The 17,109-nt window shown below is 47.8% G+C and overlaps 1 protein-coding gene across 1 annotated transcript in view; it reads left to right on the top strand.

The window, feature by feature from the left end:
* Nucleotides 1–7,641, top strand: part of SLC27A4 (solute carrier family 27 member 4) — a 38,395-nt gene extending 30,754 nt beyond the window's left edge. Inside the window, exons 7-13 of the mRNA XM_073541082.1 lie at nt 271–380; nt 456–665; nt 743–869; nt 3,721–3,858; nt 3,941–4,105; nt 4,191–4,337; nt 6,179–7,641. Of these exons, the coding sequence (XP_073397183.1) occupies nt 271–380; nt 456–665; nt 743–869; nt 3,721–3,858; nt 3,941–4,105; nt 4,191–4,337; nt 6,179–6,336 (1,055 nt within the window). The 3' untranslated portion in view covers nt 6,337–7,641. The remainder of the gene's footprint in view (nt 1–270; nt 381–455; nt 666–742; nt 870–3,720; nt 3,859–3,940; nt 4,106–4,190; nt 4,338–6,178) is intronic.
* Nucleotides 7,642–17,109: the final 9,468 nt, after the last annotated feature.

The following is a 17,109-nucleotide window of genomic DNA, read 5'->3' as shown; positions in this document are numbered from 1 at the left end:
GCCACCGCTGAGGTCAGTGATTGGCTGCATCGGTAACATGTTGAGACGACACGTAATCCTTAGAGCTGGGGTGATGGGAGAGTGACAGGGGAATGAGGCAAGCGTTGACATGGAACCATTTTGGGGTTGTGAGGTGAGTATTAATGTTTATTACTTTTTTAGTTGGTTTTATATTATTGCCAGTTATTTGTAATAGTGAGATGAATGGGTTTGAAAACCCCGTTAAACGAGCGATCGCCCTTTTTTTAATCCTTTCTTGCTATCTGGTAGGTAACATTGTTGGAATGGGACAGTGTATCGTCCTCGGTCTGACGGTTGTCATCAAAAGGAAGTTTTCGGCCTCGCGGTTTTGGGATGACTGCGTGAAATATAACTGCACGGTGAGGATCGGACGTTTTTTGCCACCACCCGCGTTCACCTACAGTTCATACTGACATGGCTGCTTTTATGTACAGATTGTCCAGTACATCGGTGAGATCTGCCGCTATCTCCTGAACCAGCCGGTGCGGGAGGCCGAGTCCCAGCATAAGGTGCGCATGGCGCTAGGGAATGGGCTCCGACCCGCCATCTGGACTGAGTTTATGTCCCGGTTCAGGATTCCGCAGATCGCAGAGTTCTATGGCGCCACGGAATGTAACTGCAGCCTGGGAAACTTCGACAACAACGTAAGCACGGCTCGTGTGATTGGTGGCCGGCAGAAGGACGCTCAGCGGCGTACATAACCATTACCTGTCATTTCTAGGTTGGCTCTTGCGGATTTAACAGCCGCATATTACCCTTTGTGTATCCCATCCGGCTGATGAAGGTAAACGAAGAGACAATGGAGCTGATCCGTACTCCAGAAGGTCTTTGTATCCCCTGTCAGCCTGGTATGTGCATATATGTGTATCTTTTCTATGCGTATAGAGATTGTAGAATACAGAAAGATTAAAAGGGATTATGCCACATGCACCATTTATCCCCTATCCACAGATAGCTGGGACCTGATCATGAGGGTCCCATATCCCCTGTGTGAATTGTGCAGTAGTGCCCACATCGCTATGGGTCCTCCATGCACAAAACCACGCAGACCCTCAGTAACCATTCACTTATCGCCTGTCCTATGGATAGGTCATAAATATGGTTTGTGTCATAGCCTCTTTAAGTTTTAACCCATTAACGATCAGACCTGGCCGGTTTTGTTGCTGATCGGGGCCAATTAACCAGACTGCCAATCCCAACAGAGATTTCTAAGTGGTTAAAAGAGCGTTAAAGACCCCCTATGGCATGATCGATCGACCCCCTGCGATCGTAATTATGGGTACCGATCGTAGCCATAGTACTCTGAGGTCATCTGATGGCCACAGGGTATGGTGGCCTGTGACATCCAGGTATAAGCAGGGTGTCGCAGGCTCTGTCAGTGACACACTGACAGGTCTCCGGCAATGCAGTATATGAGGACCGTGACGCATGAGACCAGTGATTAGAGTAAAAATTATACATATCCCACAGTGGGACTGAATGAAAAAGTGAAAGTCAAATACACAAGCAGTCAAATGTTCTTTGTTTATATTTGTATTCCTGTATGTAGACAGTAGTAAACAAATGATAATGCCTACGATGAATGTTACTGTGAACCGTTCTGTATTTGGTTTGTAATGACGTATGTTTTTTTATTTGTGTTTGTTCCATTTACTTTTGATTGTTTCTAAAACCAAAATGTGAATATAACTTGATACTTTTCACAATAAAAAATGATCTGACTGATTAAAAGCAAGAGCTAAACAAAACAAAAAAGTACACATAATTTGGAACGACCTGATCTGTAAAACGGGCATGTTATTCATTTTGTACAGCGAATACCATAAAAAAAAAAAACACACTAATAATGACACTTTTTCATCATATTGACACACAAAAGAATGAATAAAAAGCAATCAGTCATATATAAAAAAAAAAAAGGTATAAATAAAAATGCCAAATCGTCCCGCAATAAAACAAGCCCCAATATGGCATATTCGGGAAAACCATAAAAAGCTACAGTTCCCAGAATATGGTGATGCAAAAATAAATTTTTTCGTCAAAATATTGTTTTTAGTCTGTAAAAAGTGCAAAGCATAAAAAAAAAACCCAATCTAAATCTGGTATCGCTGTAATCATACCAACCCAATAAACAAATCTGTCTTATCACGGGTAAACAGCGTAAAAAAAATAGATAAAAACTATTACGGAATTTCTGTTTTTTGTTTATGCTGTGTCTGAAAAATCTGATTAAAAATCGATCACAAAACGTTGTGGCCCAAAATGGTACCAAAAAAAACCTGCAAATCGTCACGCAGAAAATAAGCCCTCATACAGCTCTGTTTGCCAAACAATAAAAAAAAAGTTACGGCACTAAGAATATGGTGACACATTTTTTTGTATAAATAAAGCATTTTTCTGTATGGTGGCAGAAAAACCTAAAAAAAACTATGAATCTGGTATCTCTGGAATAGCACCGACCCAAAGAGTAAAGTCACCTAATCACTTATACCGCACAAGGAGCGACGTAAAATAAAAATAAGAACTATTTTTACACTGCTGTTTGTTCATTCTACCTCCCAAAAATTGGAATAAGGATTGGCTCAGATTTATCCTGCGCTCTCCGCTGAGCACTTGTGTTAGGGTTTCTGTGTAAATTCTTCAAAACTGCGATTCAGATAAAACCCCAGATAGAACCACTCCCTTATGAGGCAGATGGAGTCACTTTGGATTGGTCTGTGTATCGGCGGTGTCCCATCATTTTAGGCATCTTTTTTTGCTCACAATTGTGGGCGACCACATTTCTGTGCATGCCTAAAAAGATGGAGACCATCGGAACAAACACCAAATGGAGTACAAAGTGTCTCCATCTGCCTCATGTTGGGTGGTTCCGTTGGGGGTATTGTCTGAATCGCATTTTTGTTGGATTAACACAGAAACACCGAAGTAAGTGATGAGTGTAGAACACAAGAATGTGATCCAGCCTTATACTGGGAACAATCCATATAATATAATGTACCACAAAATGTTACCGATAAAAACCCTAATTTATCCCGCACAAAACCAGCCCCAACTCAGATCCATCAACTGTCACTGGAACTTTAGGGGGTTCCCACGTTACTGGTAGAACAAAGACTCTGGAAAAGCGACATGGCTCCCACCCCCTCAAATAAAATCTAGTGATTTTTTTCCTGCTCCCAATTCCAAATGCCCCCACTACTTCTGAGCCCTTGGATCAAACTGTTGGATCAAACTCAGACTGTGGTCCAAGTTTCCGTGCACTTTGCTCCAATTATCTTGCATCACTGAGTTGGCGCACAGGTGTGTAGAAGACGGAGAAAGGAATTTCTACATAATGTCCATTCTCTGTGTCTGTGCTAATCAAACTTGCACTCAGATGACACGCATCCATAGACTTGTATTGGGTGCGTGTGAGCCAAGTCCCGCAGCCACTCACAGCATGCTGAATCTGCATGGGGAAAAAAAAATCACAGGTGTGCACTGCCCTATAGTATAACACTATGGGCTGAGTGCAATCCGATAAAACATGTGAGCGAGCCCTAAAACTGTCTTTCCTTCTGAAGGACCCAGCAAGTGCCACATACTGACACCCACACCCATACTCCAATCTCCTAGAGTACCGGCCTATTGCTTTGTGATCTGTGGAGATACTGAGTACGGAGGAACTGACATTTACTCATGTGCCGCCTTATATCACAGGAGAGCCTGGGCAGCTGGTTGGCCGCATCATCCAGTCCGACCCGCTGAGAAGGTTTGATGGTTACGTGAACCAGTCCGCCACTAACAAGAAAATCGCCAATAACGTCTTCAAACCTGGGGACACGGCATATCTCTCCGGTAAGAGTGGTACCCCAAATATGGAGGTGTCTACCTTGTACTGAGGTCGTCTGCTTCCTGACCGTTGTTTTGTCCTCTCCAGGCGATGTACTGGTGATGGACGAGTTGGGCTATATGTATTTCCGGGATCGTACAGGTGACACGTTCCGATGGAAAGGAGAAAACGTGTCCACCACCGAAGTGGAAGGAATCCTGAGCAGACTCCTGCAACAAGCAGACGTGGTGGTCTACGGAGTGGAGGTGCCAGGTATGTGGCTGACCTCTCTTCATGGATCTCGGGGGGCTGTGCACTCAAGACTGTATTAAAACCGTGTCTTTTATTTGTTTCGTAGGAACGGAAGGGAGAGCTGGGATGGCAGCCGTCGCTGACCCCGATCATAAAAGTGATCTTGTAAAATTTGTTAAAGACCTTAAGAAGTCGCTGCCTGGGTACGCACATCCGGTCTTTCTACGATTACTGCCGAAGGTGAACAAAACAGGTGAGCGCCACCTACAGATGTGGAGGGACAAGACTGTAGTTGTAACACTAGTGTATGCGCTGTGAGTGAGAGTGGCTGCACATGGTGGCCTCCATCCAGGGCCATATTTAGAGTTTACGCTGCCCTAGGCACTTTTAGTGCTGCCTCCCCCATTGGTGAGTATGACTAATGCAGACACTTTGGCAAAAATCGCAGATGTGAAAGTAGCCTGTCTCCCCAGTGCAGCCGTCTCCCTAGTGCAGGCTTCGCTCATTCTCCACCCGGCTCATCCCCCCCGCCGGCGCTCATTCTCCACCCGGCTCATCCCCCCCCCCCCCCCCAGCCACCATTCTCCACCCGGCTCATTTCCGCCCCCAGACCCCATTCTCCACCCGACTCATTCTCCACCCCCCGACCCGCATTCTCCACCCTGCTCATTCTCCCCCCCCCCCCCCCCCCCCCCCCCCCGCCGCTCATCCCCCCCCGACCCCCATTCTCCACCCTGCTCATTCCGCCCCGCCGCTCATCCCCCGCCGCCCCCATTCTCCACCTGGCACATCCCCACCCGCCACTCATTCTCCATCCGGCTCACTTGTGTCGTGGCTTGGTCCGTTCCCTGCTGCTGCATGGGTATGTCTCTCGTCCAGCCTAGTTCTTCCTGTTTGTGTGTGTGAGCGCGTGGTCACGTGGTACCGCTCATTAAGGTCATCAATATGGCCGCCATGCCTATGAGAGTGGAGTGGCGTCCATATTCATAATCTTAATGAGCGGTACCACTTGTGACTGCGCACTCACACAGGAAGAACAGATATCGGCGCAGGACCATCGGAGCTGCAACAGGCATCACTGGAGGAGGTGAGTATGATGGGGGGAGGGCAACGAGGGGGAGGGCCAACCCCAGACTTAAAATTAAAAAAAAAAAAAACCTTGCTCAGGTGCTGGACCCCCCCGCAGAGTCCCGCCCTAGGCACGTGCCCACGAGTGCCTAATGGCAAATACGGGCCTGCCTCCATGAAACATTATTCTTGGGCCCATCTTCATACAGGAACTCCTGCTGAGAAGTCATGGGGTAAATACATCTGGGGAACATCAGTCGCCTGCCCCGATCTTGGTGACCCCTATTCTATCAGTATATTTTATGTTGCTATGGAATAATTGAAAGCTGCTGCTGATCAGCGACCGCAGCTGTCAGGAGACTGTTTTGGGTACACAATGCTGAGATTGGAGAAGTAGTGCCAGTTTAGGAGAGAAATGTACAGGTTTTTTTTTCTTATTTTTAATTGTATACTGCATCTATAGGGTATTTACTTAGGGGTTGACTAGACAAACCCTTTAAGGTGGCTGATACACATCCAATAGCAGTTGGTTGAACAATCCAGCATCTCTCTCAATATCCATTACACATGCATGCTCTGCCATGTCTGCACGTGTTCTGAATAAGGAAAGGAGAGGAATGTGCTTCCAGACACCAAAAGTCGGGACCCCCCCATACTCCAATCTGACTAGTTTTGTAATGAGTTCAGAAAACTAAATGACTGGCTTTCTATACCATATGTAGCTTTTTTTACCTGAAGACTACTTACTACCTCGTCATGTAGAAACAGAATACATTTTTTTCACCAGTAAATTAGATGCTGTAGTTTCCCCTATCAGCCTGCAGATGTCACCATTGGCCCAAAGTAGATCATAATGTTCCTCATCAATGTTCTCATCTCCCCCCTTCCTGGACTTAGCTCAATAAAGTGCGAGGTGCTAATGAAATCATCGGGGTTAGTCTCTTCCACTGATTTTATTTCTTTGCAGGAAACAATAATAAAAAAAGCTGCAGCTAACACTTATTATCCCATTTACTGTCTGCACAGGAACATATAAATTCCAAAAAACAGACATGAGGAAAGAAGGCTTTAATCCCAGCGTGGTGAAAGACGCCTTGTACGTCCTGGATTCGCAGCAAGGAAAATACATCCGCTTGGACGCTGAAACCTATCAAAAGATCCAATCAGGAAAGCTGAAGCTGTAGCCTCCATTTTTTTCCCTAAATGCATTTTTTTACTTTTTTTTTTGCGCTTTGGGTCCTGATCATGTGACGCAGGCTGGCCCATGAAGCAGACCGGATTTTTTTTTTAATTATTTTTACATCACCAGATATTCTATTCACATACCAAAGTATTACAGAAAATCAAGTCAGCATGTGAGGGATATGGGGTGCGGACCACCCTCGTTTAAAGGGACCTTTGTGTTTTAAAGTTAATTTATTTTTTTTAGTCCGTCTGGAAAGTGTTAATCAGTCCAGATTGTGGTTCATCTCTCAACACTCCGGGAAATTACGAAGGGAATGTGATATGTTGTTATTTTAGACAATACTGTGATCTGTGGGGGAACGGTAATTGGGACTCCATATTGGAAAAGAAAAGATGTCGGAACTATACAGATAAAGCTGTGAGCTTGTACATAGATCCGGACCGACACCTGATATTTCTTTCCATTCAGGACCTCACTGCTCTTCATGCCGTCTGCTGTATTGTGTCCCAGGGTGGGGTCGATTGCCATCTACAAGTATATACCTCTGCCCTCAATATTTTCCCTGGCAGCAGAATATCAAGCCATAAAGTAGACTTTTAACCATATCACGAGCAGCGTCGGTGCTGGCAGTGCCCACGATCCTATCTGTAATGTCCCTGGATGGTACAGAGACTGCTGGCATTATTTTACATCTTAATCCAGGTTTTATTATTTAAGACCGTTTGTTTTTCTCATGCTCCTCTAGAGCATTTTTCTGTCTTCCCGTGAGATGATTTCCATGCAGTCACTAATTCCTTTGCATTAGTCGCCACTATTACCTTTCCAGAGCATGGATTGTATGACTGAGGTCCACAATACTATAGTAACGGCATTCTTAATGTGGACTGCCACTATCTTTTTATATAGAGATGTGACCGCCCTAACTCTGTTTTTTTTTTTTTCTCATTAAGACTAAATCCATCCAATTTCATGACATTTAGGATTCTTTAAGATGTACCTGTCCTTTCACCCCAAACCTGTAGAAAAGCATGGTAAAGGTAAAATTGCTTTTGGTGCCTATAACAGTCTATTATGTCTAGAAACTGCACTGACTTTATGCTCTGTAAATTGCCATCTGCCTTTATTCAGTGAGCAGTAATTCCTCATCTGCATTCTTCCAGCACAATAGGGGCTGGAACTGCTTCCCATTGAGCAGAACAGGGACCCACCCCCTGCTTCCCATTGAGCAGAACAGGGACCCACCCCCTGCTTCCCATTGAGCAGAACAGGGACCCACCCCCTGCTTCCCATTGAGCAGAACAGGGACCCACCCCCTGCTTCCCATTGAGCAGAACAGGGACCCACCCCCTGCTTCCCATTGAGCAGAACAGGGACCCACCCCCTGCTTCCCATTGAACAAAACAGGGACCCGCCCCCTGCTTCCCATTGAGAGGGGCAGGCAACCGCCCCCGCTTTTCGATTAGATGCATCTGGGACCCACCCCTGCTTGTTCTAATCTGTCTCCACGTATTTGCTGCTAGAAACTGATTACATAGTGGACAGCATGTTATACAGAAGGGAACCACCTGGTGGCTGGCACTTTGGAGGGATTTTTGGAGTATGCCCAGACCTGGTTGATTTCATCCCCTTTGATCGAGTGCAAGACCCTCCTCTTTAGAGGAGATTTACTTAGCTGAATCCCTTCTGTCTGATCTGATGGGGTCCTTGGACCTATGACCCAACGTTGCATTTAGCGCACATGTCCCATCTTTCTTCTGCAGTTCATAGTGGTTCATTTATATCAGATTTGCTACTCAGATGCCCAAAGGGCACTTTAAAGGGAAGCTTCATTTAGTAGGTATCACAGGTAGGGGTCACTAGCTGTGGCCCCTTATAATTCCTGAATGATAGGATTGTGCTGGGTGGTTGTCAGTCTCTCCCAGTTATACAGCTTTGAACATGGAATCCTATAATATATGTCACTTTTATACAAGGCTGTAGACTGCATTACTCATAAAATAGAAAACTATGCAAAATGATGTTGTCCATGTCATACCGACTCATCGTAGCTAAGAAGCGTTGACATCTGTGGCAACCAATCAGGTTCTTGCGTCCATGCAAATGCATAAGAGCAGGGCTTTGATTGCGGAGGATGATGATTTTTTTTTTGTGTGTGTGTGTTTGCGTCTTTGTATCATTTTATTTATTCTGAAGCCACGCGAAGGTCGGAGACATGATCTCAACAGCACATCTGTGACTACTCCAGGACTGCATGTACATGGCATCCATACTGGAAATTTAGGTCTCATGGTCCCTGTTCCCCAACTTTCTATACTTTGTATGCAACTTTCTCCCATCCCCTCCTCTCATTGCTTGCTGTTGTGGCATTCGTGGCTACAGTGGGGTTGCCCTGTTCCATTCGTGGCTCGGAAAGGTTGCCCTAGTCCATTCATGGCTCGGGGGGGTTGCCCTGGTCCATTTGTGGCTCGTAGGCTTGCCCTGTTCCATTCCTGGCTCGGGGGGTTGCCCTGCTCCATTCCTGGCTCGGGGGGTTGCCCTGTTCCATTCCTGGCTTGGGGGGGTTGCCCTGTTCCATTCCTGGCTTGGGGGGGTTGCCCTGTTCCATTCCTGGCTTGGGGGGGGTTGCCCTGTTCCATTCCTGGCTTGGGGGGGGTTGCCCTGTTCCATTCCTGGCTTGGGGGGGTTGCCCTGTTCCATTCCTGGCTTGGGGGGGTTGCTCTGTTCCATTTCTGGCTTGGGGGGGTTGCCCTGTTCCATTCCTGGCTTGGGGGGGTTGCCCTGTTCCATTCCTGGCTTGGGGGGGTTGCCCTGTTCCATTCCTGGCTTGGGGGGGTTGCCCTGTTCCATTCCTGGCTTGGGGGGGTTGCCCTGTTCCATTCCTGGCTTGGGGGGGTTGCCCTGTTCCATTCCTGGCTTGGGGGGGTTGCCCTGTTCCATTCCTGGCTTGGGGGGGTTGCCCTGTTCCATTCCTGGCTTGGGGGGGTTGCCCTGTTCCATTCCTGGCTTGGGGGGGTTGCCCTGTTCCATTCCTGGCTTGGGGGGGTTGCCCTGTTCCATTCCTGGCTTGGGGGGGTTGCCCTGTTCCATTCCTGGCTTGGGGGGGTTGCCCTGTTCCATTCCTGGCTTGGGGGGGTTGCCCTGTTCCATTCCTGGCTTGGGGGGGTTGCCCTGTTCCATTCCTGGCTTGGGGGGGTTGCCCTGTTCCATTCCTGGCTTGGGGGGGTGGCCCTGTTCCATTCCTGGCTTGGGGGGGTGGCCCTGTTCCATTCCTGGCTTGGGGGGGTGGCCCTGTTCCATTCCTGGCTTGGGGGGGTGGCCCTGTTCCATTCCTGGCTTGGGGGGGTGGCCCTGTTCCATCCGTGGCTCTGGGGGTGGCCCTGTTCCATCCGTGGCTCAGGGGGTTGCCCTGTGGCTCGGGGAATTGCCCTGTGCCCGTTAGGCTATGCATTTGAGCTGGGGCTCCAGAGTAAGGGACCCATTGATTTGTCATCTCCCCCTTTCTGCAAATGTTTTGCTGCTATTGGGCTGCTGTTTGGATGATGGGAGTATTTTCTACTTTGTAAAGTAGTGACTATACTTGACTATTCCCTCCTACTTTTGTCAAGGTGCCTTCCTGGCAAGGCCGACTGACAACTGTCGCTATTACTTCACATACGGTAGTTCCCACCTTGTTTTCCACGCCTGGTTGTATTCCCCACAGTCTAGAAAAGAAAAGCTGAATGTTGAATCCTTGGCGGCCATATTGGCCTTTACCCAGCTTTTCCAGGATGTAGATTTATCTTAGAAATGCCTGAAATTTGACGTTTTAAATTTGCAGTTCTTATTTATTTTTCGGGGTTTAAGTGCACAAGGGGTTAATGTCATGTTGGATATATTAACCAGGGAAATAATGTATATAATGTATTGGGGGGGACCCCCATTCATTTAGGGAATGCAGTAACCACACAAGGGTTAAACTGACTCCTGATTTGGTGACTGATATATTGTCATTGTCCCCAACCTGTGGCTATCCAACTGTGGCAAAACTACAACTCCCAGCATGCCCTGATGGCCAACAGCTAAATGGCCCCAGGTTGGGGATCACAGTCCTATGTTCATTGCCAGTCACCAGCTCGCACTCTGCTCCATATACATGTATTGTATGTAACATATCAGAAAATGTCTATATAATCAGGTGGGTCCAGGTATATGGATCTCTATGGACTATACACCTAAGGGCTGACAACCACTATGGCTGACATTGCAGTAACAACAGAGGTTTTCATGCAGTCCAGAAGTAGGGGATGTGACTACACACGTATACCATTCAGGACCCTCAGAAAGGTGGTAACAAGCTCCAGAAGCAATCACCTGCTTAAATATGGCACCCATCATCATAATAACCCCTGGATACTACACAGATACTGTAAATGCCCCCCCCAAATTGTTCACCTTCCCCCATTGTAGTCTGTCCACACAAATTGTGTTACATACACTGTATGACAAAAGATTTTTCATGTGCAATAAAAAAATATGCCAATCAATGTGTTCCTTTTTTCAGTTTTAATTTATTTTCTTTGGGTTTTTTTCTATCCCTAAAGTTTGTTCTGGAGTTTTGTTATTCCTGTATTATTCACAGTGGCCACTAGGGGCTGTCATAAGCCTGTGGTACCCTCAGTTTGCAGGTGACAGGAGGTGGAAACTGCAGAATATTGATTAGACGTTGCATTTCTTACCTTTTTAAGTATGCAATTAATCTAAACTTACTTTTTATTTCATCCTAAGAAAAATCCAAAGACCCTCGTTAAAGGAGTTTTCCAATTAAACACTAAACTCGATGGATCTGCAATTGGGGTCCATTAAAGTCAACGGAACGTATCTGCAATACCTGCTATGGACAAAAGTGGCGCTGTTTCTAGAGAATTTTTTTTATCCAATCTTGTAAAACTCTTTTAACCAAGGGCTATCGTCTGCATGTTGTGGGGAGTGGCAGCCATGGCTGGCCCGTGTGGGTAATCATACGTACTTGCCGAATTGAGGGTAGAAGCAGGCTTTTAAATTTGTCAATTAAGGGTTCACATCATTTTTGGTACTGACCTGCCATTCAATGACGGTGTATAGCAACTACTTCATTGATGGGACCAAAACTTGTCTGATTATTGGGGTCCCCATGAGCCTCCACTGATCAGTTTTAATACAGCTTCTATTGACATGTCTTAAAAGGGTTATTAATTAATCGTTGAAAAACCCCACCTACCACACTAGTGAGCATGCCCCTTCCTTGTCGCACATGCGCACCGCTGCTCCCATACTAGTAAATAGAACAGTGATCATACATTCATACTGGTTTTGGGACATCATTGGACACCTGAGACTGATGGGGGGTCCCAGCAGTCAGACTGCGAGTTATAAAACATCACCATCCATAGGTGACATCATTTGTGGGATAATCCCCCTGAAAGAATCAAATGTTCCACCTCTTAAACAAAGCTGCTAGGTCTGGGGTCCTCACCGGTCGGCTGCCCTGGGGGGTCCTGTTAGCAGATTCACAGCTGCCGCTATCCCCATAGTAGTCAATGGATATCTGCCCGTGCTGCTTTTTATGTAACCATTGATTTCAATGGAGCGGACCATTCAGCCATCTCTTGTAGGCTGTGACATGGCGAACAGGGTGTCACGGGACCACTGTTCTGATACCTTATAGGCAATGGGAATACCACTTATGGGCCTTATAGGTGTTTATGGCTTATTTAGAGTCAGGGGGTGCACTGCTTTCTTAATCTGATGCTCAGAACACATTTGGAGGGGGGAACTTTCTTCAGCCGTGCAAATGGCCTCCAGCCCCAGTGAGGGTCCAGGGGAGGGAGAGGTGGGATAAAGCCTGGTTTGCTGCTTTAGTGTCACTTTCAGTCTTTTTGGAAGGTTAAATGGCTGTTTAGAGCGGAGCATTGAAGGCCGAGCAGGGGGTGTATTGTGAAGGGCTTCTTCTGCATTGTTGTGGCCTTTTCAATGGTTCCCTGAATAAGAATGCCTGGGCCCCCACTTTTTCCTCCTCCCTTAGCCGGAACACAAGTGCCCGGTATGGGGGGAGGCCTGGAGCTTCCTGCAGGTTGTGATGGTATTCACAGCCTCCATCGCTTCAGCTCACTCTTTCTTTCTTTTCTGCAGTTTAACCCGGGCAGAGAGACTCACTGATCTCTGCTTGACACCCAATTACCACATGAATACACTGGAGTGGCTGAAAAAGGCCTCTCACTTTTGCTGACCCCCTCACTCCTTATGCTGAGAGGCTGCGGATCAAACAAAGCTACTGCGGGCAGGCCTCCATTGTCACCCCGGCCGAGGGGTCCTCCTCTATTCCAGCACCCCATTGTCTGCCATTTTATTAAATGCTTTCACTGCACAGGATGCAAACAGCTGTTCCAGGACGGCCCTGTGCTTTATGCAGAATAAGCGGGCGCCACATGCCACAAAATCTCACTTATTGCCTACCAACTCCTGGCACTGTTCTACACAGTGCTGTGCATACAACAAAAAAAGGGGAAAAAAATAGATTTGGCACCGTCTCGCCAGTGACTGTATATTTGACTGTTTCCATGTAGTGTTTCAGGCTGGTGCCTAGAATGGGAAAACCGGCATCAGTGTAGGCCGGCACGAGACTTTCCAGAAAATGGTGTGGGATAAAGTATGCTCGTATGTCGCCTATTTCTAGCCAATAATAACAGCTATGGCCAATTTGGCTGCCAGAGGCAAACCGACTCCAGAACTGGAAACTCACTAATAAACTGGTTTGCTGGTCAGAAGTCAAGAGAGCAGGGTAACAACTCAAAAGAGTTTTCTTTGGTGGCTTCATTGGTTGACTGTTGGGACCCACCACCATTCTGTTGTGCGCATGTGTGACCACCGCTCTATTCACTCCTATAGGAGCACTAGTGCGCATGTGTGACCCCTGATCTTTTCACTTTTCACTCCTATAGGAGCACTAGTGCACATGTGTGACCACTGCTCTATTAACCCCTATAGGAGCACTAGTGTGCATGTGACCACTGCTCTATTCACCCCTATAGGAGCACTAGTGCGCATGTGACCACTGCTCTATTCACCTCTATAGCAGTACTAGTGCGCATGTGTGACCACCGCTCTATTCATCCCTATAGGAGCACTAGTGCGCATGTGACCACTGCTCTATTCACCCCTATAGGAGCACTAGTGCGCGTGTGTGACCACCGCTCTATTCACCCCTATAGGAGCACTAGTAAGCATGTGTGACCACTGCTCTATTCACCCCTATAGGAGTGCTAGTGCGCATGTGTGACCACCGCTATATTCACCCCTATAGGAGCACTAGTGTGCATATGTGACCACCGCTCTATTCACCCCCTATAGGAGCACTAGTACGCATGTGTGACCACCGCTCTATTCACCCCTATAGGAGTACTAGCGCGCATGTGTGACCACCGCTCTATTCACCCCTATAGGAGCACTAGTGCGCATGTGACCACTGCTCTATTCACCCCTATAGGAGCACTAGTGCGCATGTGACCACTGCTCTATTCACCCCTATAGGAGCACTAGTACACATGTGACCACCGCTCTATTCACCCCTATAGGAGCACTAGTGCGCATGTGTGACCACCGCTCTTTTCACCCCTATAGGAGTACTAGTGCGCATATGTGACCACCGCTCTGTTCACCCCTATAGGCGCACTAGTGCACATGTGTGACCACCGCTCTATTCACCCCTATAGGAGCACTAGTGCGCATGTGTGACCACCGCTCTATTCACCCCTATAGGAGCACTGATGTGCATGTGTGACCACCGCTCTATTCACCCCTATAGGAGCACTAGTACGCATGTGTGACCACCGCTCTATTCACCCCTATAGGAGTACTAGTGCGCATGTGTGACCACCGCTCTATTCACCCCCTATAGGAGCACTAGTGTGCATGTGACCACTGCTCTATTCACCCCTATAGGAGCACTAGTATGCATATGTGACCACCGCTCTATTCACCCCTATAGGAGCACTAGTGCGAATGTGACCACCGCTCTATTTACCCCTATAGGAGCACTAGTGTGAATGTGACCACTGTTCTATTTACCCCTATAGGAGCACTAGTACACATGTGACCATCGCTCTATTTACCCCTATAGGAGCACTAGTGCGCATGTGACCACAGCTCTATTCACCCCTATAGGAGCACTTGTGCGCATGTGACCACCGCTCTATTCACCCCTATAGGAGCACTAGTGCGAATGTGACTACTGCTCTATTTACCCCTATAGGAGCACTAGTACGCATGTGTGACCACAGCTCTATTCACCCCTATAGGAGCACTAGTGCGCATGTGACCACCGCTCTATTCACCCCTATAGGAGCACTAGTGCGCATGTGACCACTGCTCTATTCACCCCTATAGGAGCACTAGTGCGAATGTGTGACCACAGCTCTATTCACCCCTATAGGAGCACTAGTGCGCATGTGACCACTGCTCTATTCACCCCTATAGGAGCACTGGTGCGCATGTGACCACCGCTCTATTCACCCCTATAGGAGCACTAGTGCGAATGTGACCACTGCTCTATTTACCCCTATAGGAGCACTAGTACACATGTGACCATCGCTCTATTCACCCCTATAGGAGTACTAGTGCGCATGTGTGACCACCGCTCTATTCACCCCTATAGGAGTACTAGCGCGCATGTTACCACTGCTCTATTCACCCCTAAAGGAGCAGTAGTGCGCATGTGACCACTGCTCTATTCACCCCTATAGGAGCACTAGTGCGCATGTGACCACTGCTCTATTCACTCCTATAGGAGCACTGGTGCGCATGTGTGACCACCGCTCTATTCACCCCTATAGGAGCACTAGTGCAAATGTGACCACTGCTCTATTTACCCCTATAGGAGCACTAGTACGCATGTGTGACCACAGCTCTATTCACCCCTATAGGAGTACTAGTGCGCATGTGTGACCACCGCTCTATTCACCCCTATAGGAGTACTAGCGCGCATGTGACCACTGCTCTATTCACCCCTATAGGAGCACTAGTGTGCATGTGTGACCACCGCTCTAGTCACCCCTATAGGAGCAGTAGTTCGCATGTGTGACCACCGCTCTATTCACCCCTATAGGAGCACTAGTGCGCATGTGACCACCGCTCTATTCACCCCTGTAGGAGCACTAGTACGCATGTGTGACCACCGCTCTATTCACCCCTATATGAGCACTAGTACGCATGTGTGACCACCGCTCTATTCACCCCTATAGGAGTACTAGTGCGCATGTGTGACCACCTCTCTATTCACTCCTATAGGAGCACTATTGCGCATGTGACCACTGCTCTATTCACCCCTATAGGAGCACTAGTGTGCATGTGACCACTGCTCTATTCACCCCTATTGGAGCACTAGTGTGCGTATGTGACCATGCTCTATTCACCCCTATATGAGTACTAGCACGCATGTGTGACCACCGCTCTATTCACTCCTGTAGGAGCACTAGTGCGCATGTGTGACCACCGCTCTATTCACTCCTGTAGGAGCACTAGTGCGCATGTGTGACCCCTGATCTTTTCACCCCTATAGGAGCACTAGTGCGCATGTGACCACCGCTCTATTCACCCCTATAGGAGCACTAGTACGCATGTGTGACCTCCGCTCTATTCACCCCTATAGGAGTACTAGTGCGCATGTGTGACCACCGCTCTATTCACCCCTATAGGAGCACTAGTGCGAATGTGACCACTGCTCTATTCACCCCTATAAGAGCACTAGTACGCATGTGTGACCACAGCTCTATTCACCCCTATAGGAGCACTAGTGCGCATGTGACCACCGCTCTATTCACCCCTATAGGAGCACTAGTGCGAATGTGTGACCACAGCTCTATTCACCCCTATAGGAGCACTAGTGCGCATGTGACCACTGCTCTATTCACCCCTATAGGAGCACTGGTGCGCATGTGTGACCACCGCTCTATTCACCCCTATAGGAGCAATGGTGCGCATGTGTGACCACCGCTCTATTCACCCTATAGGAGCACAAGTGCGAATGTGACCACTGCCCTATTCACCCCTATAGGAGCACTAGTACACATGTGACCATCGCTCTATTTACCCCTATAGGAGCACTAGTACGCATGTGTGACCACCGCTCTATTCACCCCTATAGGAGCACTAGTACGCATGTGTGACCACTGCTCTATTCACCCCTATAGGAGCACTAGGGTACTTATATCAGTGGATGATGAATGGAGCTGTGACCACTAGGGTCCCAGCAGTGAGTCCCCCACCATTTATCACCTGCCCTGTAGATGGCTGATAAGCATTGGTAGGAGAATCCCTTTAATTGCATTTGCCCATCATTTAAAGCTGCAGTCCATCTCGATTGTGATAGCACTAAAATCTATTGATTGGTATTAATTAGACCTCTACCTCTAATATAGGAGGGTGGGCGACAAATCCTTCTGGGGGCGGCCACTATCCAGAAGCAATCAGACACTTATATTTTGGCCACTGGCTTAGAGCGCCCTGCTATGACTGCCCATACTTTATTACATATTGTGGCAGTAGGAATGTTGTCTCATTCACAGACAGCAAGCGCAGCTCTTTCTAAGGCAATGTAGCCGCTTTCTGTATTCTCTCCATGAGACCGGACACATTCTTTATTGGAGTGTCCTGAAGGTGCCCCAGTGATGAGCAGCAGGTGCAGGGGGCAGGTCTGGGGGGGTCACTCCTCTGCACCCTATGTCCATTTGTTCACTAATGATGGTATTGTCTCAGGAAG

The sequence above is a fragment of the Dendrobates tinctorius genome, unplaced genomic scaffold (genome assembly GCF_039654945.1).
Source record: "Dendrobates tinctorius isolate UK_male_01 unplaced genomic scaffold, ASM3965494v1 ptg000120l, whole genome shotgun sequence".
NCBI classification, from domain to species: domain Eukaryota; kingdom Metazoa; phylum Chordata; class Amphibia; order Anura; family Dendrobatidae; genus Dendrobates; species Dendrobates tinctorius.
Note: the sequence above shows the minus strand (reverse complement) of the source record. Positions and strands in the feature narration are given on the sequence as shown.